The sequence below is a fragment of the Grampus griseus genome (genome assembly GCF_964374135.1).
Source record: "Grampus griseus genome assembly, chromosome: 17".
Taxonomy (NCBI): domain Eukaryota; kingdom Metazoa; phylum Chordata; class Mammalia; order Artiodactyla; family Delphinidae; genus Grampus; species Grampus griseus.
In genome coordinates, this window is record NC_139011.1 from 46193951 (window position 1) to 46218745 (window position 24795).

A 24795-nucleotide genomic window follows, 5' to 3' on the forward strand; every position below is an offset into this window, starting at 1 on the left:
GGAAAAGAAAGTAGAGCCCAGAAATAATACCACGTATATACAGACAATTAATATACGACAAAGAAGCAAAGAACATACAATGGAGAGAGGATAATCTCTCCAGTACTTGGTGTTGGGAAAACTGGACAGTCACTGACAGAAAATGAAACTAGACCACTATCTCACACCATACATAAAAATCAACTCAAAATAGATTAAAGATTGAATCTAAGACCTGAAACCACAAAATTCCTAGAAGAAAATAGGCAGTAAGCTCTTTAACATCAGTCTTAGCAATCTTTCTAGATATGTCTCCTCAGGCAAGGGAAACTAAAGCAAAAATAAACAAATGGGACTACATCAAACTAAAACGCTTCTGCACAGCAAAGGAAACAATCAACAAAATGAAAATACAAACTATTGAATGGAAGAAGATATGTGCAAATGATATATCCGATAAGAGGTTAACATCCAAAATATGTAAAGAGCTCATACAACTCAACAACAACAAAAAACATTTAAAAAATGGGCAGAGGACCTGAATAAACATTTTTCCAAAGAAGACTTATAGATGGTCAACAGGCACGTGAAAAGATGCTCAACATTGCTAATCATCAGGGAAATGTAAATCAAAACCACAATGAGATAGCACCTCACACCTGTCAGAATGGCTATCATCAAAAAGACCATAAATAACAGATGTTGGTGAGGATACAGAATAAAGGGAACCCTAGTAAACTGTTAGTGGGAATATACACTGGTGTAGCCACTATGGAAAACAGTATAGAGGGTCCTGAAAAAATTAAGAATAGAACTACCATATTTTCCAGCTATCCCACTTCTGGGTATTTATCCAAAGAATACAGAAACACTAATTTGAAAAGATATATGAACCCCTGTGTTCATCATGGCATTATTTACAATAGCCAAGATATTAAAATAGCTAAGTGCCCATCAACAGTTGAATGGATAAAGATGTGATACACACACACACACACACAAACACACACAGAAATACTACTCAGCCATAAAAAGATAAAATTTTCCCATTTGTGACAACACAGATGGACCTTGAGGGTATCATGCTAAGTGAAATAAGTCAGATGGAAAAAGACAAATACATATGATATCACTCATATGTGGACTATAAAAAACAAACACATGCACACACACACAAACAAATGAAAAAACCAAACAAAAACAAACACATAAATACAGAGAACAGAGTAGTGGTTACCAGGGGAAGGGGCAGGGAGGAATGGGTAAAGGGGATCAACTGTATGGTGATAGATGGAAACAAAATTTTTAGTGGTAAACACACTGTAGTGTAAGTAGAAGTAGAAATACTGCACACTTGAAACATTTATATATGTTATAAACCAATGTTACTTCAATAAAAAATAAATCTAGAATTTTTAAAATAATAAAGAGAAATAACTCAATAAAAAATGGATTAAAAACATAGATAGTGAGGATTAAGTAGAAATCGGCAAGAGGGAACATTTGGAGGCAACAGAAATGTTCTATGTCTTAGTTTGGTAATGGTTACCTAAGTGTATAAATTTACAAAACAATCAAAATTCTGTATCAATTTATATATAGAAAATCTGTGGATTTTACTATACATAAATGTTTCTTCCCATTTAGCAAACTAAAAATAATACATACATTAGAGCTACATTATGCATTGATTTACTCTTTCTTTAATCTATCTGTATTTCAGCATACAATAATCCTGCATTTCATACCGATTCTATACTGATATATGAAAATACTTTGTAAATTACAAAGCACTATTGTGGTATAAAGTATTATTAATGCTACTTAAATAATAATGCTACTTTAAGTGGTTAAAATAACCTCTTAAGAGTTTCAAGAGGTATCTCTTGCTTCTAGTGATCTCTAGGGTTTGATGGAAAAATTCAATATTTATCCTATCCATGTCCTTCATGACTAGTCTCTTAAATAAAACTCTGTATTATTCTTTTAGTCTTTCCTCATTTCAAGTTCTCTCAATTCTTTAATAAATTTAGGTACTCTTTTCCATACTATTTACTAAAAATTTTAAATTTATATATGACATCTTAGTGATGAATGAACCTCAGCATGATAATTTCAAATCCTCCCCAGAAAGGATCAGCCATGTATTTACTGACCTTTGTGGCTATAAGAGCACATTGGGCTAAGGTCTTTAGGAGTTTCCTAAATCCTTTATTTGTTCAAAATTGTTAGTTTTGCATCAGTGCTGCCTAGAAACATACTTTAATAGTGTCCCTCTAATTTTAGCTTCTCTGCCCCTGCTAAGGCCACAGTTCTCCTGATCTTCAGTCATCTGCTAGTCCCTCTCTGAGTGCACCTCATCACCAATTCCTGTCCCCAGCAAGTGAGTATCTGGCTTCTAGTTGCTGGTGCCCTTATATTTTCTAGTCTGACTTCCCGGATACCTTACCTTGACCACCTTCCTAGATATCAGACCACCTAACATACTTCTGATCACAGATTATTACAGATTGCCTGCTCCCTGAACTGACTTCCGTATTTACCACTTTGACACACCTCAGAGGTCATTAGCACCTGAGTTCCTTGACTATCGCTCCAATACCAGAAAAGACCCTGTGCATTGTACTCTCCACAGCTCACTAATACAAGTCCTTAAAACCCTGTCAGGTTACAGCATCTATAACCGACAGGAATTTTGGAAGAATGAAAACTGGCTCCATCTTTTAAGAAGCCTTAGCTAATGTATTTTTAATGAAGCCCATAGAATTTTAACCAATGTGATGAATAAAAATAGATCAAAGTCTACGTTAAAATGAATGACAATAATGAGAAAAGAAGGGAGAGTCAGACAGAAATCAAGAGTAACACAGATGGGCAGGGGATGAAATAAAAGAGAAAAGGCAGAGAAACACCAAGTGATGAGAGAGACCGAAGAAAGAAACAGAAGCAAAAGTGAAGAGTTGACAGAGAGAGAGAAAGAGAGAGAGACAGACATACATAGAGAAACAAATAGAGAAATGAGTAAGAGGTATGGAGAGAGGAAATCAGACAGAGGCAGAGTGAGAAGAGATAGAAGGATCCTAGAACAGAGAAGAGAGAGAAGTCAGCCCACACTTCTCTGTCTCCCTTCCCAATCATCCACCCCTTTAAAAAAAATCAAAAAAAAAATGTAAATTCCAAATTTCAATCATATCCACTTTGTTGTAATGGGAATGAGTGACCTGGGGTTTCAATTTCAATGAGTGCATGGAGAAAAGATGGAAGTTATTAGCACATGTGTAGAAAAAACGCTAGTGCCTCTCTAGCATCCTTCTGTCTGTTCCTACATCCTTTCTCAAGCTGATTTGAGAATTATCCACACTGTAAAGAAGAAGAAACTGAACCTAATGAGGCAAAGGCTTTGAACCAACAGAAGGAAACTGGTCGGCTCATGCCATTCCCCTCAAGCCCCAGAGGACATCCTTCAAGGAACACAAGGATTCTTCCTCCTTGTCCTGGTTCAGAATACTCTCCAACCTCTCTGAGAAAATGCCCCCATCCTTCAAGTCCCAACCACAACCTGCTCAGGGACAGTGTCTTAGTCACCTGTCATGTGGGCATGCAGCACAGGGCCTGGTACACAAAAGTCATCAGTAAGTTTCTGTTAAATGAATAAATGTACACTGGTTCTAGACATATATGTATATACCCACCTAAATACATTACAAATATATTCACTATTTATATTGTATGAACTTTTCTAAAGAAGTCTGTTCCTATAGTACTAAACAAAAATGTTTTAGTACATTCTAAATCTACTCTCCTTCCAGTTTTCTCATTGATGTCATCATCATCTAAACTATCCACTCCAGCTAAAAACTCTGTCACCTTATCAGTAAGGCCTATTGATCTTATCTTCTAAATATCTCCTAATTTATCCTCCATGCCATCTATCCTAACAAAAGGAAAATAAGACCCTCCTAAATGATCTCTCTAATCTTTTCTAGCCCTTACATTGTTCCCAGTAACCTTTCTAATCAAGTCACATTCTTTATGAGACACCTTCAAGAAAAAGCCATACGGAAATAATTCCCCATTTCCTCAAAATTAACATCAAATTCCCCATTTTGGTATTGGGAACTTTCCCAATTACATCCAACCCACCTCCCATAATCATCTCTCACTGATCTCCCTCCCCATCTGTAACCAGTCCCTAAACCCTTCTGCTTTTCCCACACCAAGCTTCTTCCCATGGACATTTATATTTCCTTTCCTTCCCCCTTCTCCATGTCTAGATCTTTGAAAATTCAGCTAAAATTGCATTCTGTTCCTCAATGATAATGAGGAACATGATAATCATCCCTAGGGAGAGTTATTTCTTTCTTTCTCTGGATTTCCAATGCACTTGAAACATAACATTTAATATAGCTTAGATCACAGCATATGGTAACTATTTAAGTGCATATGGTAACTATTTAAGTATCTTTCTTCCCCAATAGCTTATGAGTTGTACAAGAATAGACACTGTCATTGACGTTTTTACGTATCCCAGGGCTTAGCACAGAAACTGCACAAGTAGGAATCCAATAAACATGTAAAGAATAAATATACATACCTTTCTGTGCTTTGATTAGTTGCTTTCCAATTTCTAGTGTCACAAAGGCTGTGCCATTTAGAACTATGTCAGTTATGGTCTTCCAAGCATTAGGAGACAGTCTTTCAGTGGGAGAAATAAAATTCCCTGCTGCATTGTTTATCACAATCTAATAAATGATTAAGGCAAGTTACAGAAACTTAGATGAGGAAGAATATTTTCCCTAAAGGGCTTTTATTTTTGAAACTTATAAATCCAAATAATATAATAAAGCTAAAGTTCACAGTCTGCTATGAAAAAATACCATGAGATTTGGTTCAGTTTTACCTTTTTTGAGCCTGTGAAAATTCCCTATTATTATTTACCAAATTTTAGAGTTCTAATCCCCATCTCAAAATTAGGGTACAGTCTATTATTAAAAATATAAATATAGATTAAGCATATCTACCATGTGACTATACTTTATTTCAAGAAATCTTAATTAAAATGCCTTTAATTTCTGGTATCATTTTGGCTTAATTTAGCTAATGAAATTCTTGGTTGATGACCTGCTTCTTCAGTATCAATAAAGATTCCAATATTATTATTCCACCAATAATGTAATACATTATCGGTTTGTCTGAAAATATCTTTAACATAGAAAAGTGCTCTCTTTGAGACTACTGGAAGAAATGGTTTCTTTCCAATATGTGAACCAAACAAAAGCAAAATACCCATGCATATCTCAGGTCTTACAAATCTGGAGGTTTTTTTGTAGGTTTCCTTGTTTGTATTATTCTCCTCCACTGACAGAGATAAGTTATTTAAAAAAAGCAAAGAGCATGAATCATTTAAATTAGATATTGGGCTCTTGGATAACAGCTCTTATTTCATAATCTTATTAAATAAAGTAAACTCGTTTTTTCTATATGATTGTAAATGTATTTTTTAAGTACTCCTGAAAGGAAATGGTGTAGCAGTCCACCTAATCTATTCCCTGGTTTAAACAGAGCTAGCTTTCTGCTAGCAATGGAAAATAGCTGCTTCTTAACACAGCATTTGCTCACATCAATATTTTATTTCCTTAATACATCTTGGTAGGTGATATCAACATCAAAGGCCTCATACTTTCGCCTCATCACCATTACACTTACATCAGGATGTCCTACGACTTTGATCAGCTCTGACACAGTGCTTTGCACCATACCAGGATCCCTCACATCACACTGAATTGCATGAACCTGCAAAATAACAAAGAGAAAAAAAGAACCCTATATTTTTTCAGACTTCCTAATCCATGAGTATGAGTAAATTACTTAAGCATGCTATAATTCCTAAATCTGATTTAAGTAACTGTTTTTAATGTACCTTATTTCCAGTTTGAGAAGAAATTTGTTCTGCAGTTGCTTTCAGAACATCAATTTTTCTAGAAAAAAACACATGGTACTTTGCATGAGTTCTGAAATAACTTCATGTTATATTTTTCTTTTTAATTTCATAAATTAAAAAAGAGAATCTACAGCTTAATGACATGAATTTTTGAGACAATAGAAAAGCTATATCTACAAGCAAGGTAGTTTGAATGCATTTATTTTCTAGAAGTTAAATTTAAGCAATTTCATATATGTGACACTAATTTATTAAATTACTTCTAAGCCAGTTATTTTATATCTACTCATAGATTTTAAATTATTTCCTTAATTATATTCATTTCTATGTATTTCCTTGCCCAAGCCTGCTTGAGAAGGAAAATACATTCCTGGAATGATGTAAGCTTACGCTAAACTATAAAAAAACTATGTTATGTATAAAATCGACATTAGTAGATTTTAGATCAAATTGATGGGTCTGGACAACTATATATAGTCAAAATCTTATGCTCTTGAGAGAAACACAAAAAAATACACAATGTAAATTATGTAGTGTTATAAAAAAATAATATTTTAACACTCTTAAACACATTACAACATGAAAAAAAATGTTCTGGCCAATTTGCATTACAAACAACATCTGAGGGCTTCCCTGGTGGCGCAGTGGTTGAGAGTCCGCCTGCCGATGCCGGGGACACGGGTTCGTGCCCCGGTCCGGGAAGATCCCACATGCCGCAGAGCGGCTGGGCCCGTGAGCCATGGCCACTGAGCCTGCGTGTCCAGAGCCTGTGCTCCGCAACGGGAGAGGCCACAACAGTGAGAGGCCCGCGTACTGGAAAAAAAAAAAAAAAACAACAACATCTGAAAGAAATTCCTTTTGCCCCCTGTAAATTACATAGTGACTTGTCATTCAGGTTACTACTTAGCCTACCTAAGAATTGTACACTATTCAAAATTGGAAGAAGGGGTAGATTTTTTTGACCAGTCTCTAAACCTCTATACTTACATCGTTATAAGGTACTGGGACATGCCTAAATAAGAAATTCTTTCCACATGGTCTCACCCTCCCTACATTCATCACAACAGCTGTTTTGAAATATCTGCCCATCTTATAGAAAATGGAAGCATTATATCCATTATCCTGGTACAAGGTTAACTATCCACTGAATCAGTAATTATAATCAATCTCACTGAAAACAAAGCAGCCTCAATATAGTACTTTTTAACTTCATATAGAGAAAAAATTCTATCACTGAATTTGTGAAATATATATATCATCAGTTCCATAATCAATCATTATTTCTATCACAAATTATTTTTTTTAGTTATTCTATTTATTTTTGGCTGCTTTGGGTCTTCATTTCTGTGTGTGGACTTTCTCTAGTTGCAGCAAGCCGGGGCTACTTTTCGTTGCGGTGCACGGGCTTCTCATTGCTGTGACTTCTCTTGTTGCAGAGCATGGGCTCTAGGTGCATGGGCTTCAGTAGTTGTGACACACAGGCTTCCGTAGCTGTGGCTCGTGGGCTCTAGCACACAGGCTCAGTAGTGTGGCGCTCGGGCTTATTTGCTCTGCGGCATGTGGGACCTTCCCAGACCAGGGCTCGAACCCGTGTCCCCTGCATTGGCAGGTGGATTCTTAACCACTGTGCCACAAGGGAAGCCCTATCATCACAAATTATAACTGACTTTTTCCAAGGAGATTTAGTTAAATAATCTAAAGGATATTTCATAGAAGATTACAACGCAAATCAAACAACTCTGGCAAATAGTGTTTTCAATATTGTGGCACGGAATCGTTCACCAATAGACTCTTGCCAGGCAACTTGCTGAGACTGACTTACCGGCTGGCTATCACACACTGTGCACCTAGGCTGGACAGATGAGTTGTCATTCCTTTACCAAGGCCAGTACCTCCCCCAGTAATGAATGCTACTTTTCCTTGAAAACTATTTGGTGGTAGCATCACTTTTTGAAAGGGTGGAAAGAATTTAGATTGAAAACCTTCATTGTTTTGATATAATATTTTTGTTCCATACCTAAAAAACTAAAAGAAAAAAAATGAATTGAAATTTGCATACTTATATTCCCACAAAAGATATGAATTTTTTTAAACATACTCTTTAATATTAATCAAATTCTTAGATTAACACAAACTTACTGTAAACATATTGGTACTGTATTTAATCAATTTTTATCCTTTTTCTGTTGGAATGTTAAGTAACATAGTAGAGTGGTTAAAAGCATGGGTTTTGGAGCTAGACTACAGAGGGCAGAATTTTCTCCCTAGTCATGTAACCTTCAGCAAGTTATTTAACCTCTTTTTGCCTCAGTTTCTTCTATAATTGGAGATAATAACAGAACCTTCCTCATAGGACATTATAAGGATTTCATAAGCTAATATGAATAATAAACCTAGAAAATTGTGTAGCACACAGAAAGCACTCTATAAATGCTAGCATTATTAGTTTATGTATTTAGCTTAAATTTTACTTCAAAAAAACTTACATAAAGCATTTTTGTCTTTTAACAAGAATAATTTGGATAAAAATCACATTCCATCTTTGAATCACTGAAGAAAATTATAAAAAGTCCTTTATAAGATTTAGTAAACCAAATGCCTCTTCCCATGTTGTCTTCTGGATAATAAATTTAGAACAGATAAAAATATTTGTTATATTTAAAATGGGGGGATAAAATCAAACCACTTTCAACTGAAAACTATTTATACTGCCCTATCTTATATTTTACAGCTTACTCTCATATTACTTGTCAAAATCACTGCTATTCTCTCACTTTTAATTATGAAAACAAACTTTTAAGTGTTAACCATAATAACAAACAATAAAGAGCTAATATTCATTAAGTGTTTACCATTTATCAGGATTAGAAACTAATCTTCACCACTCCATGAGATAGGCATTATTTTTACCCCATTGTTCAGGAGGGGCCCAGAAAAGTTAAGTACGTTGCCCAACTTGCAAAACCAAGATTATAACGACCTTGTATACTGCCTCCCTCTACTCACTGAGCTCCTACTGAGTTCAATGATCACACCAGTCGGGTATCTGATATTCCCCATCAGGTTATGGTTATAAGATTAAAACTCCAGAATCGATAATTTCCTGCTAGAGCATTCTTATAAGTTAAATGGGCTGCCATTAGTTGTTCTGAGATATCTACAATTTACCCTAAGGAAATAGAAATGTTGTCACTGATTTAGGATAAGGCTATTCATCAACTAGAAATTTAACAAGAAAATGCTTATAATATGATGTTAAGTAAAAAAAGAAATATACAGGATGTTCTTAACTATAAATAAAAATATATACTTAGAAAAAAGACTAGAAGAAAATAACAACAGTTAGTAGTAGATTCAATATTAACCATGTGCCAGGTCTATGAAGGACTTTCAACAACCCTATAAGGTAAATTCTATTGTTACTCCCATTTTATAGATGAGAAAACTGAAGCACAGAAAGGTCAAGTAACTAACTTTTAAAGACAAATAATAATAAGTAGTAAAGATTCAAATCGAAGATGTGTCTGACTTCAGAGTCCATTCATTACCTTTCACAGTTACTATGTATGTCTAGGTGATGGGATAATGGAAGATTATTTGTTCTTTTTGTTAGTTTGATTGGTTCTTAGTAATTTCAAAATCTATTCAATAAATATGATTTGATTTTTTAACCAGGGAAAAAAGTTAGTGAAAGATAAAATTTGAAAACATGTATAAAATAATTGTGAAAGATAAATTTGCAAATCTGGTAATCCTCCATGCCAGTCATTATATTTCATTTACCTTCGTGTTGACAAAGCATTTTTTGGTACCCTTTAGCCAAAGCATGATAATCCAAGCAACTTACAATAATCTTTCTCTGCATAAATGGCAGTTTTACTTAAGGCTGCCACCAACTCCAGAACTATTACATTAAGATGATGAATCAGGAAATTTGCACAAGTAGGCTGGTGAGTTTATCGTTACCTAGTAATAAAGAAAAAATGTGTCCTAATTTCCCAAAAGCACTAAGATGAATTTTTATTTATTTAGTATTGATTTGTATAGGGAATTTTATCTGGTACTTTATGAAAGATAAATTAAGCAAGATATTTGCATATAAACTTTCTTTTCTTATTATTTTAAAACATTTTCTCAACCTCATAGAGGAAAGGTTATAAAGGTAAAAATAATCACATTTGAAATAAAAATTCCTAATAAGTGTCTACAATGTAACAGGTTACAACATAGCATAACAAACCCTTGTAAAGGGTTTGTTCTGATTTGGGAATTTGCTTGTATGAAAAAGTATTAGAGATAAACATGATATTATGATTATTGTGTTAACTCATTTTATTTATCTTTAGCATGTTTTTACTGAGCATTTGCTATGCTCCAGACACTGTTCTAGGCAATGGCAATACAGCAGTGAGCAAAACAGGTACAATATTCTACCCTAAGAGAGATTATCTTTGGGGTGGAGGGAAGATAAATTAAGTGAAATATAGAGTATATTAAAAGCTAGTATGTTGCTGTGGGAAAGATAAGGCATAGAATATGGGTAGAGTGTTGCTATTTTAAATAGAGTGGTCAGCAAAGGTCTCACCGAGGTGACATCTGAGCAAAGACCTAAAGGGAGTGAGGGGATGAGTTGCACGGTCCTTTCAGGCAGAGGGAAAACTAAAAGCAAAGGCCCTGAGAAGGAAGCATGCCTAGCACATTAGAAAGAATCAGAGGGCGAGTGTGGCTGAAGTAGAAGGAGGGAAGAGAAAGAGGGACAGGAGGTGAAGTCAATGAGGTAAAGGGGACTGGATCACACAGGCTGAGTCAACCACTTACAATTATACTCAAGTCAAGTGGGAAACTCTCCAAAGTTTTGAGCAGTGGATTGACATGAGCTGCCTTAAGTTTTTAGAGAATTGTTCTGGCTACTAAGTTGAGAATGGAATGTAGGAGGCAAGACTGGAAGCAGGGAGAGTAAGTATAATGTTTTTATGCCAGGCCAGGCAAGAGATGATGATTTAGACTGGATGCCATCATAGAAGGGGTAAGAAGTTAGCAAATAAAATTACTTGCAGATGGGAAGGTCCCAGAAAATGAGGATATAGTGAATTACTATTGTACCTAATATTGCCTAATCCAATTATTTCTTCTTGCCTCAAAGTCCAACCTCAGCAACACATTGACCTATTTCACTAAAAGCAGACAAAGAGGTCTCTCCCTTTGATCAAGGCCATTTGGCAGATAGAGCCTTTTCCACTTCTCTCACCTTCACCTCAATACCTCTGCTACTTTTTGCATTGCCTTTGTGTTTTGGAAAGAATAAGATTTAACTGTGAGCTAGAAGGAAATAGATATGAGTCAGACAAAAGGCATTAGTCTAAGTAAGAAATAATGAGGACAGCAGAAATCAAGACAACATTTACCACACATATTTAACATGTTGATTAGCCTGAACTCAGAAGCCAACCAACTGGAAATGGTGAGCAAGGGAAGAGATGAAGATGACAGAGTTTTCTAGTTTAAATAGCTACATGTGGAGTGATGCTGTTACTGAAATGACTGGGCTGACACGAAAAGATTCAAGGTGGAGAACTGAAGATAACCAGTTCTGTATTAGAAATGCTCCACCTGGGATGCCTGTGGACTATTCCAGTGGAGATATCTAATCTGCAGTTGGAAATAAAATTTTGAAGCACAGAGAATAAAATAAATCAGGGCTAAAGCTAAACAGCAACATCATTTCACAAACTGTGAAAGCCTACAGTTCTATCACTGTTTTAGATGCAATGCAATGTGGGAGTTTCCCCATGCTGGAAGGGATCAAAGTATAGCTGTCCCCTTACTCTTAACTTACTTATACTTACACAGGCATTTCTAATCTTAAAGTAAGTTATCATCTTAGGAAGAGACTATAGGACAGCTAAGATTGATTATTTTCTACCTGGAATTTTCTTTAAGAAGTAAGGGTTGCCAAACACCAATGAAATGCCTTCTAATATGAGCTCTAGGAAACCCTGGCTAACTTTAGAATTCCCCTCCTTTTTTTGATGTGCTTTATAATGACCTGTGGGGAATAATCTGAGATCTAGATTTTTTTTAACATTACAAAGTTAGCGTTATAGTTTTGGAAGGGAGTTTGTTTTGAAATTTCTTCACATTAATATTTGAGCTCTGAGGCTACCATTCATCGATGTGATTCCCTCTAGTGACTCCTTCACATCCTCTTTCTCTTCACCTAATATATTCCATCCCTCTCCAAGTCCCATGTATTTTACCTCCCCAGTCAGTATCTTTACTCTCCGTCCACTGCCTGAGTTCAAAGGTCCCTATCTTCCATCATTCACAAATACTAAGGGCCTATGCTACATCATCCATTATGTGGTCTCTGTCCTCCAGTCTCCCTTTACTCCAACATATCTGCAATGCTGTGCTCCAGAGTACTGCAAACCTGCTCATGGTACTTCTACCCTTAAGATCCTTGTATAAGGATCTTATATGACTCCCTGTATAAAGTCCAGATTCCTTAGCTTCACCCAGCACAGCAAGTCATTACGACCTGGCTCTTGTCCATCTCTCCAGCCTCATCTCCCTCTGCTTTTCCACCTTGAAATTTATACTCAAAAAAACAAAATATGCAGGGTTCCCCAAACACAAATTGTTTCCACCTCTCTACCTTTATACAAATTGATCCCCACCAAAAAAAAAAAAACAAAAACAAATTGATCCCCACCATCACTCAACATTCATCGTTCAAGGCTGAGGCTTCCCTAACACTCCCAACAGAATTATCATTCTCACCGCCATCTCTGTAACTTAATCAAATTATCTGTATACCAGCTTGGAAGTCCTAGAGGCGCTTTAACATGTTCAAGATATATCACTTACCCCTCTCTTCCCTCTGGCTCCTTCTCATAAATGCTCTCTCTCAGAGAGTAACATTTCCCTTAGCTCAGGGGTCAAAAATAGAAATCTGGGCTTCATCTCACATCACATACCCAAACCACTAAGTTCGGTTCATTTTAGTCCTAAATAGCTCCAACAACCGCCCTTAGTTCTGACCCTTACCACTTATACTTGCACTCTAGTATCCCCATCTCAAGTCTCACCTGATGATAATACTTTCCTGCTCACAATTCTGATGGTGCCATTCACTTCCTCAGCATGGCCCAATCTTCCTTCCTCACCCGCTACCACCAATCACCAAGACCTCTCAATATATCTCTTAAATATCACCAGACTTCAAGTCTCTCATGTACTGCCATTCCTTAGTTGAAGCCACCATGGCCTCTCATCTGGAGAGAAGATTACCCAGGTTGCCTCCATTCTCACCCCTATTTCCAGGCCTTCAGAACAAAGCTCTCACTCCTTAATATGGCTCACAGGCTGCTCCCTAGCCTGTCTCTCACCACCTGCCTCCTTACTTGCTACCTATAATCTAGTCTGGGCCTTCACATAGGCCACTCTCCTGCCTAGAACTTTCTTACTCTTACTTCTCCCCCTGACTAACTTCTACTAATCCTTCAGGTCCCAGCTTATATGTAAAACCCAAAAATTATACTCCTTAAAGTGATTTTTTAAATTTATTTATTTTATTTATTTTATTTTTGGCTGCATTGGGTCTTCATTGCTGCACACAGGCTTTCTCTAGTTGCGGCAAGCGGGGTCTACTCTTTGGTGCAGTGCATGGGCTTCTCGTTGCGGTAGCTTCTCTTGATGCTGAGCACGGGCTCTAGGTGCGTGGGCTTCAGTAGTTGTGGCTCACGGGCTCTAGAGCACAGGCTCAGTAGTTGTGGCGCACGGGCTTAGCTGCTGGGCTTAGTTGCTCCGTGGCATGTGCAATTTTCCCAGACCAGGGCTCAAACCTGTGTTCCCTGCATTGGCAGGTGGATTCTTAACCACTGCGCCACCAGGGAAGCCCCTATACTCCTTAAAACTGTACACTTCTCCCACTGTGGATGGGAAATGTTTCTTCCCTAATCCTGATGTTTCATTTCCCTCCAGGAGGGGAGCTGAGTTAAACTCCAGGCTTCTTTTTGCCCCCTTAGTCACCCTGTCCCCCTGGAAATGGTTTATCTGACCAGCAAATTTTGAGAGAATAATTGGGCATGAGTAGTCCTTCTTAAACCTTCTCCCTCTTGGGAGCTAGCTGCCCTCAGAAAGCAAATGTTCCTCCTCAGATGATAAGTCTGTCTAATTCAGGAAATCCAGTTAGCACTGGCTCTAAAATCAAACTGTAACAAGTGGTACTTTGGCCTCCATCTTTACTCGGGCTTTTCAGATGGGAGAAGAGGGATGCTATTTATTTGTACCCCCTCTAAGATCAAGAACACTCATCATGGGCTTCCCTGGTGGCGCAGTGGTTGAGAATCCGCCTGCCAATGCGGGGGACACGGGTTCGTGCCCCGGTCCGGGAAGATCCCACATGCCGCGGAGCGGCTGGGCCCGTGAGCCATGGCCGCTGAGCCTGCGCGTCCGGAGCCTGTGCTGCGCAACGGGAGAGGCCACAACAGTGAGAGGCCCGCATACAGCAAAAAAATAACACATACCATAATAAACTATAATGTTACTAGATTCTTAAGCTTCCTGAGAGCAGGAATCAGCTCTTTTTCTCATGCTCATATCCCTAGTACAGTGCCTAACATATAGTAAATGCTCAATTTGCCACATAAATAAGTGAAGCCCACCATGCCCTGGTCCCCCAGCAACCTGTCCCATCTCATCTCCATGAACTTCTCTCTGACTCCAATACTTTGCAAAGTCCACAATGCCAAAACACTTGAATTTTTAAAAATAGGTCATGCTCCTTCACTTCTTGATACATGCTATTCCTTACATCTAGATTACCTTTGGGATCCTGTACACTGCAACTCCTTCAAAAGTGAGCTCTAGGAGCCCACCTCCTCCATGAAGCCTTCCCTGCCTCCTCTAGGCACACACTGCTTTGTTCATATATGCATTCTAATAAACATCTGCATTTTCAGTCTGTTGATGTCTGGTGATGACCCACTAGAATATCATTTTTCAGACATATTCTGAATGAGGATCTAGTAAGAAATATGCCCTATACAAAACACAGTACATGCATTCAGTCGTGTGACAGATATTCCATATTTACTCTGTGCTATGAACTACTCTAGACCTGGGCATACAGCCCAGGTGAACAAATCACATGAAAACCCTTGCCTCCAGGAAGCTTATATTCTGAAATTCTGAGATGGGTAAAGAAAGATTTCTTAGGCTTTCTGGATAGAAAAATGAAAGAGAGAAAAAAAGAAAAGGAAAGGAAAGGAAAGAAAGGGGGAGAGAGGGAGGGAGGGAGGAAAGAAAGAAAACTCAAAACACAAACAGGAGGAAAAAAAAAACAGCTGGCCTTACACTTCTTCTTGACAATAATCAGCATCAGAAAACAATGAAACAATGTTGATGAAGTTCAATGGGAAAAATAAATGTGATACATCCAAGCAAAATTATGCCTATCTACCCATCCTTTTACCAGCACAAACAAGATGCCTGGAATGATGTTAGCCAAATGTTAACCCCAGTTATTTCTGGGTGGCCAGTTTGGGAACATGTGTTACTTTGCTTGTTTTAATTTAACTATATTTATTACTTGAATTCATATTGGCCAGGTATCATTTTTATAAAAATAGTAGTTATTACTCTTGATTAAAAAAAGGAAAAAGAAAAAGAAAAAGCAATGTGCACCACAGAAACAAAGAATGAATTTATGAAAGGAAGAACAGTAAATTTAAAAAAAAAAGTTTCACAAAGTAAACTTAACCTTACTACATTAGGTTTTCTACTCTATTCCACTTTATTTTCTACTCCATTCCACTTTATTTTTCTTAAACTCATTTTGTTCCACTAAATTATTTCAAGGTCCATTCATGAGTTATTATCCATAACTTGAAAAATACACATGAGGCTATTAGCTCAAGGACAGTAGAGATACTTTTCAAGTAAGGATCGCCAAAGAACGCCCAACACTTTGTAGGCACTTAATTAGCATTTCTTGATAAACTAGTGAATGAGTGAATGTTTTCCTCATTAAAACTGAAAGCGGGACTTCCCTGGTGGCGCAGTGGTTAAGAATCGCCTGCCAAGGCAGGGGACACGGGTTTGAGCCCTGATCCGGGAAGATGCCACGTGCCATGGAGCAACTAAGCCCGTGTGCCACAACTACTGAGCCTGCACTCCAGAGTCCACGAGCCACAACTACTGAGCCCATGTGCCACAATTACCGAAGCCCGTGTGCCTAGAGCCTGTGCTCCGCAAAAAGAGAAGCCAGTGCAATGCGAAGCCCTCACACCGCAACAAAGACCCAACGCAGTCATAAATAAATAAATAAATAAATAAATTTATTTTAAAAAAAACTGAGAGCAAGTTTCATACTTTTTTTTTAACCTTTGCATCCCCAGGGCAGGCACAGAGCCAGTTCTCATTAAACGCTGCACTGAACTGAACCCTACTAGCTACCAGCACAATACAGCACTTCATAAATAGGATGTATGACAAATGAAACATTTCTCAGTTTCTTGGTAACTAAAATATTCAAATCAGGGGCTTTAACTAAAAAAACTTGTATTTGCTCACAGAAACATTATGCTGCCTGGAACAATCTCCCACTTAACAGATGTGAAGACTTTTCCTTTCCCAGTAATTCACACCCAAGCCTGCATGTGCCAGGAAGGAGAGAAACACCACCTATAAGGGCCTCCCTTGCCTTCAAACTCCCATCCTCAAAACTTCCATTTTTCTTAAGCAAAGGAATTTCACAACTGTCAGATTACAGTTAATTTTTAAATGAGTTCATTTTCTCCCTCTCATGCTGTATTGTCTAATGGTGTCAGAAGAGCTGGGATACAGTCTGTGTGACCTTATTACTACAAGCCTAATGATTTGTGTTTTTTAAAAAAAATTCTCTGAAGACTTTTCTTCTTCACAGAGTCTTTGTAGGATTCAAATGAGAGAGTTAAGAAGGGATCTGAAAATGTAGCTTTCTTTTACAATAACCTAGAACCTAAATCTTTATAAGAGAAAACAGTATCAACAAAACCCTAGCCTTGAACAAATTTCACTTTTTAAAAGGTAGTTCTTTCTTACTTCAGAGACTCATTATACCATTTCCTTGTGTTCAACATTTGCAATTTGTCCATGTTTTTCAAAAAAGAAAACCATGGCTGCCCATTCTAACTGAAAAAAAAGTTTTTTCACAGTTGGCAGATTAATTTTTCTACCTGGCTAAGGAAATTGTGAACTCTGGTTTCGTTTAGTTTACCTCACTAAGATTTTTTTTTTTAATTTAGTTGGGGGAAGGGGCTGTCTTGGATATGACTTTTTTATTTTCCTTTCTCTTTCTTCCCCCCTCCAGCTGTCTTCTCTTGCACACTTTATTCTGATTATTGGTCTAGTGGAGAGATGTTGACAAAACAAAACAAAATTATGAGGGTGAAAGTGGTGGAAGCCAGCCTGAGATGCAGCTCGCCCAGCATTATCTCTAGGAAGGGAAGTTTTTTATGTGAATATGTTTGTATTAATGTTTAACTGGACTAACAATTGAAAGAATTCCTTCATTAAAAAATAAAAAACTACAGATAAGGCCAATGCTCCCGCTGGGCCCCACTCCCCACCCCGTCCCTCTCCCACTCAGAGCTCTAAAGGCCGGTGTGTACAGCGTCCTCTCTTTCTACTTACACACAACTTTGAAACTACTAGGAATGGGAACCAGTGAGAACCACGGCGTGCCCTCCCCACCCCCATCCCCACCCCAAACACAAACATACACCAGGACTTCCTCCGACAGCAACCCAAGGCGACCTTCCCACTTCATCCCAGTCCCCGGGTTCCCGCTCCTCGCGAGATTCCCCAGAAACCCCAGTCCTCTGTCCTCTCTCTGCGAGATACCCTGTCCTCGCTCCTAGCGCCCCGGTAACGCGAGTCCACGCTCTGCGCTTCGCTCCGCTAGTTCCCCGGACAGGGCGTCTGCGGGGAGAGCGCAGGACCCTCGGCCCTTCCAGCACCGCCTTACCCGCCGAGGACCGCGGCCCCAAACAAAGAGGACACGGCTTAGCAGCGCCATGTAGAGCCTCCCAACTTCTGGCCGGAAATGCAGGGGGCGGGCCAGAAATACTAGTGCTATGGGGGCTGGGCTGGGAGCGGGCGGGCCCTGGAGGCCGAGGCGCCTGGCGCCTTTCCACCCGGGTCTGAACCTCAGGGCGCTGCCTCGCTTTGCCTCTCTCACGCTTTTCCTTGCTGTCTTTCCCTTTGTTGTCCCGATTGTTTTTTATAGGGCTGGTAATGGCGGTTTATATGTCCTTGTGTTGGTGGACGAATTACTGTGCCAGAAAAGTTTTAAAGACTGCAGAAACAAAAGGCATGTATACACTGCCGGAGTGCTAATGCCTTTTCAGTAATTTATGTCTACTCCTGAAGTGCATGTTTAAGTCCAAGCTGAACCACACATCATCAGAATAATAATATATTTAAGACAGCCTCCATATTCCTAAGGGGAAGTGGCTGAAATCTAATAAAAGTTGCAGATTCCGGGCAGCTTTGATGTTTCCAAGGACACATCGACTTTTATCTTATCGCCGAGAGACAGCGGGGCTCTGACCCTCCTGCTTTTGCTTTTTCTCTCTAAGGGATTAATAATATTCACTTCAGAATTAAGGGCAGATCTCTGGTTTATCATTCTTCATCTTAATGTAATGTACCTGTTGACATCCTGCATAAGCACAGATCACATTTCTTCCTCACTTCTAAAATGTGAAGATAATTCATACCTAACTCAAGATTATTGTTAAGATTAAAAGAGGTTGCTTGTGAAGCCCTAACTTCAGACTGGTGACTGGTATGTGACATTGAGAGTTTACTAAGTGCCTTGCATTTTCTAAGTGCTGAGAAATTTAAAAAGCAGACCAGGACTGGACTTTCGGAACCTGGCCTGGCATTCACAGGTAGACCATGCTAATCTGTTAGACATAAACCATCTCACAGAATACCAACCTCAGACAAGTTTACTCTGAGATCAGAAGGTGAGACAAAGCAAGTCCACTTCACAATTTTGTGTAAGCACAGACAAAAACAAGTTTCCGGTTGTCACCCACAAGTACCTGACAACCCAGCTCTTGGCCCAGATGAGTGGCTATTTCTTTACCAGTTACAACTTTAACTTCATTTTAGTCTCCCCTCACCATAGGTAAGATTTATTGAGATCCTCCTTCGTAAAATGGCCTGTGCTTTCTGACAGTATCCAATCCCACTTCCTTAGACCATCTCCCAAACCATCCAAGTCCAAATACTATAATAGGTCCTTTCTGACACACTTTTTCAGAGACACCCCATGATATCCCATGGTGTGTGTCCTACCTTGATGCAAAAAAATAAATAAACCCAACTGGTTCAACTGTAGATGTGTCCCTGGTGGTCTTTGGCTGGAGGGCATTGACAGTGCGCTTACAGTATTAACTCATTGTCTCAGTTTGGGTTCCTCCAAAGCAGATCCTGAGAAGAAGATCCACTACAAGTGACTCACTGGGGAACTTTGGAATACCAGTAAGAAAGGGAGGCAGACAATACAGGGTGAGTTATCCAGTTAACTAACAATGTGGGCAGTTAGACCAATGCCACAGGGAAACTCTGGGAGAAGATGGAGAGCACATGCTGCTATGAAGTGAATATCTGTGTTCCCCCAAAATTCATATGTTGAAATCATGACCCCCAAAGCGATGGTATTACAATGAGAAGTCAGCAGTTGCAAACCAGAAGGGGACTCTCTGTTGGCACACTGATCTGGGACTTCCAGCCTCCAGAGCTGCGAGCAATACATTTCTGTTGCTTATAAACCACCCAGTCAATGGTATTTTGTTATAGCAGCATGAACGGACTAACACACATACCTCAGAGAAAGCCCACCTTCTCATGATCTTGAGAGTGAAGGAAAAGAACAGGACTCTAAGGATGACTAAGGTTGAATTTCCCACAATCATGGATGGATGGATGAGGACTAAGAATGGGACTTAAATAAAATAAAATGATATTACTTTCACTCCTGAATATGGGGTTGAAAATTCATATACACTGCACCTGTCTTGAATGTGACACAAAAGAAATGATCATATTAAATTTTTTTAATTTTTAATTTTTCTTGAAATTGCAGGGCCTAAAAACACACCATGACTTCTGCCATCCTTCCTCATTGTTCAGCCTTAGCGTCTGCACCCCAGTTCCTCACACTTTCTCCCTCCCATCCACATCCCACATACACACACATAAATACACTACCATCTTAGTGTGGCTGCCTCTGACCCCCAACATCAAAAGTCAGCTTCAAAGTCATTTTCTCAGAAAGTTACCTTGACTCTGGACTAGTGTAGGTCTCCCTGCTAGAGCTGCATCCAAGTTTGGTGATATCTGATACTTACACACTTTTGGGAGCCTTCTTTAAGAAAAAAGAATACCAAATTAGGTACAAAAATGAATATTAATTTAGAATGTAAGAAGAAATCATAACAAATTACAAATGTCAAAAAAATCTGTAATATCACACATTTCATACAATCCAGAAAAGTAAGGTAGTATGTTTAATTACTTAAATGCTTAATTACCATACCACTATTTACACTTTTCCCCTACATTTTTTTGGCTGCATTATCTTTGATCGCCTCCTCATATATCAAAGATTTTGTAAGCACATTTTCTATAGAGGGAGTAGAAAGTTTGGGTGCTAAATCATGTGACTGCACACATATACAGACTTGCTGTTTATAGGACTGCTACAGATTTGTATCCTGCATAGACAGAAATTCTGATAAATTCTATTGTGTCCAATTCCCATCATACACACACAAAAAGTATGGTGCATCATAATAGTAAATACTGTATTGCTGAATATTTCTGACAAAGGAAAACTTCCGTTATGACTGCATCCATGAAACCATATCCTCTGCTTACAATTTTACACAGTTGATACTAACTTCTTATTCCATACACTTCAAACATTTCAAACTTTGCTTCTCCTTCAATCCTCATATTCTTCCAGGACTGGACACCATGGGATACATCTATATCTCAATACCACCTCTGGCCTAGACATGGATGTCACAAGGTACAGAGAAAGTATATTTCTGGAAGATAGTCCTATAGCAGTACAACTAAAATTTACTTACACCTATACAGAAGAGACAACTAATCACAAAATATTTCTCATTTAGTCCAAGTCTAAGCTATCCCCAATTCAACTTCCTCTTAGCAAATCCCCCAACTGCTGGTGGTCACCCCAACATCATCCAACAGGAGAGGAGTTTTGACAAACAGAAGTGGAATGAAAAGTTATTTTAACCACAAATGTTAAGATATCTTGCAACTTTTACTAAAACATAAATGCCTCTGTGTCCTTGGAAGGATTGTGCAAGTGAGGGGACCTGAAGTTTACTTGTTCCACCTTGTTCTACATTTTCACAGAGCCCTGAATTTCCCTTTTGTAGCTCTTGTCACAGTTGCAGTTGCATCTCTCTTTTATGTATTAGAGGGGAGGTGTGGGGGTGAGTGTCTTTTTTATTTGCTATCTTTCTATCTCCCATATCTAGCAAATGACTGGTAACATAGCCCTCAAGAAACATTTGTTGCATGAATTTGTAAGCACTGAGACTGTTGCCATTTCTAAAGCCAGTACCATAAATATAATTTAGAGAACTTGTAGCATTGACAGTCACTACCAAGGAATAGACTGGGGGCTCAAAGAGACCTTTCCAAATTCAGTGAGTTATTTCAATTAGGCTGGAGCCATGGGGTTTGACTTCAATGACTGAGGATATATTATTAATGAAAGCTAATATCTCTCAACGTTTTTCTCTTTGTCAAACTCTTCAGCATCCTGTGCACACATATCAGTAATCCTCATGAGCTTTCATGAGGTTGTCGACTGAAAAAAACAAAACACAAAACCTAAAAGTTGAGAATTATGTTTTATTTGGCAGACAAAACTGAGGACTTAAGCCAGGACACAGCCTCTCAGATAGCTCTGAGAGACTGCTCCAAAGGGGTAAGGGAGGAGCCAGGGTATATAGGAGTTTTTGCAACAAAGACCAGGTAGTAGGAACTTCAGAAGATTGCTGTTAATTAAAGAAAACCAGACATCTCAAGTTAAGGAATTTAGCACTTTTCTATGTATGGGAAGATGCAAGGGTCTGGGCTCACTGAAATCATTCCTTTGATATGCGCCCTAACCAACCAGGATCAGTATGCTGTTCTTTCCCATCCTGAGTCCTCTCAGGATGCACCGTCGGTGGCTACAGCAGCTGAGGGCTGGGCAGTGGGCAGCCTGTTTCCATCCTGAGTTCCCTCAGGGCTCACTGTAAGGGGTGGCTGTAATGTGATGGCTTTATGGCTGTAACATCCTTTGTTTACTGATATGGCAGGCAACATTTTTCATTCACAGGTTTGTACTATTATTATCCCCATTTGAAAAACTGAGGCACAGAACAATTAGGCAAACTTCCCAGCTAACAGTGATAGTATGTGAGCCCAGACCTGTCTGGCTCTGGGGCCCAGCTCGCAGCCATTGCTAGTAGGGTGTAAATATGGGAGTCAGACTGCTGAGGTTCAAGCCAAGCTACAGGTCTCACTAGATGCCTAATGTGTAGCAAGTTATGAATTCTGTTTGATTTTCTTATCCGTAAAGTACAGATAAGAAGAGTGTTTATTTTGTAAGGTTCTATACAGGTTTAAATGAAATAACATATTTAAAGCACTTAGAATAGGGCCTGGCATATAGAAAAGAGCCAGTAAACACTCACTGTTATCATGCACATCGACAAAGGCAATTGTTAACCCAGGATTAGGGGGAAACCCCTGGCATCATTATATAATGATTTTTTCTTTTCCCATGCAATCACAGTCTCTTACTGTTAAGCAGGTTCAACAAGATTATTACCCAGAAGATAAACTACTCCAAGGGAGGGAAAAAAAGGAAAAAAACTTACAAAATTCCTGCTCAAGAATTATTGTCTAGAAATTACATTCAATGCTTTTTAAACTTTTGTTAGAGAGTTTTACAAAAACCTAACATATAGTGTCCAAAATAAGTTTACCAAGTTCTGTTTGTACAAAATTATGCCTCACAGCTTCTGCTCAAGGGGAAGAGGTTGAAGAGGGTGATCAGTCCCACTTAGTTTGGTACTGTAATGGGGATACAAATTAAAAATAATAGACAATTCTCCCTGTTGAAAATAAGGGGAAAAACTCTGTTATCTCCCTTTTTTTAGAGCATTTACTTTAGAAAACTTATAATTGTAAATTCTTTCTCTTTCTCTTTGCAATGTATGTAAATATTTTTTATAAAGCTAAATAAACTTCTTGATAGCTTTACAATCCAGCAATGTCTTTCTCAGAGACCTGGGGGCCATTTCTTAGAAACGTAATTATCAAGAAAGAGAGTACCCCATCTCCTAGTTTCTGTGGGAAGGTTTAATATTTTATGGAAAGGCAGGAAAAATTTAAACATAAAATTTTTATCTGCCTATATAAGCCTCCTCCCTCCCCTTTAATGTGTATTGTGTATCTGCATTAACCAGACGTCCTTAGGAGATAACATTCCGTCTTTTTTTTTTTTTAACCATATATATATTTTAAAGTATTTGTTTATTTTTAGCTGCATTGGGTCTTAGTTGCAGCTGGCAGACTCTTCGTTGCAGTACACAGGCTTCTCTCTAGTTGTGGTGCGTGGGCTCCACAGCGCACAGGCTCCAGAGCATGTGAGCTCTCTAGTTGTGGCACGTGGGCTCAGTAGTTGCATCACATGGTCTCTCTAGTTGTGGTACACGGGCCCTAGAGCAGCGGTCCCCAATTTTTTTGGCACCAGGGACTGGTTTCATAGAAGGCAATTTTTCCACAGATTTGGGGGGGATGGATCAGGCAGTAACGGGAGCAATGGGGGGAATGGTTCAGGCAGTAAGGCAAGAAATGCGGAGCGACACATGAAGCAATGAAGCTTTGCTCGCTTGCCCACTGCTCATCTCCTGCTGTGCAGCCCGCTTCCTATTAGGCTATGGACTGGTAGCAGTCCACAGTCCGGGGGTTGGGGACCCCTGCTCTAGAGTAAGCGGGCTTAGTTGCCCCACGGCATGTAGAATCCTAGTTCCCCAATCAGGGATCAAACACATGTCCCCTACATTGGAAGGCAGGTTCTTAACCACTGGACCACCAGGGAATCCCCAACATTCCTTCTCAATCTTGTAAAGGGTCAGGATGATCTACTACTCAATAGCTCCTCAGGAGATAACCTTTCTTCTTAATCTTATAAGGGGTTATGATGGCCTACTACTTGTTTTGTACATTTAGATCTGGATTGTATAAATGGTCAATATGTAATTTGACATGTAACCCTTTGTCTCAAAAACTAATATAACTGTGCTTTGATCTCTAATGGGTAAAATAGTCCTCGGAGCTATTTGAAAGACTGTCTCCTGGGTTATAATCCTCAAGTTGGCTCAAATAAAATTTTCCCTTTCTGTCTTAGATCAACTATTGATTAATTTTTTCATTGACATATGCATGGTATGGTTGGCAGGATATCAGAGATACCCACCTGAGGACACCTGGAGTCTACCCCAGACTGTCACTTGGTACCAGCATAGGCCCATTGAGCCCCACCAGCTTCTCAGTACTCCTCAGGTGTTCTGGTGAGTTCTCCTGATATCTGGATCTCATTGATTTTAAGTGATGATTCTAAATTTTTATTTGAGCTGTTTTTACTTAAGACTTGGAATCTTAAGGGGCACCAGTGCATTTCTTAGGCAGGAACCTAGGGGGATCTGGGCAGGAGATTCAGGGACACATAGGTGGCTGGGTTTTTTAAATTTGACTTAAATTGACAAAACAATTTGATATATGTT

The 24795-nt window shown here is 38.8% G+C and overlaps 1 protein-coding gene across 2 annotated transcripts in view; it reads right to left on the bottom strand.

The window, feature by feature from the left end:
* Positions 1 to 18008, bottom strand: part of DECR1 (2,4-dienoyl-CoA reductase 1) — a 50720-nt gene extending 32712 nt beyond the window's left edge. For both annotated transcript variants that reach the window (XM_082674723.1, XM_082674722.1), the window contains exons 1-5: positions 17931 to 18008; positions 7743 to 7945; positions 5900 to 5957; positions 5686 to 5772; positions 4574 to 4721 (exon numbers count right to left, since the gene is read on the bottom strand). In XM_082674723.1, coding sequence (XP_082530849.1) covers positions 4574 to 4721; positions 5686 to 5772; positions 5900 to 5957; positions 7743 to 7945; positions 17931 to 17981 — 547 coding nt within the window. In that variant the 5' untranslated portion in view covers positions 17982 to 18008. The remainder of the gene's footprint in view (positions 1 to 4573; positions 4722 to 5685; positions 5773 to 5899; positions 5958 to 7742; positions 7946 to 17930) is intronic.
* Between the last annotated feature and the right edge of the window lie 6787 nt (positions 18009 to 24795).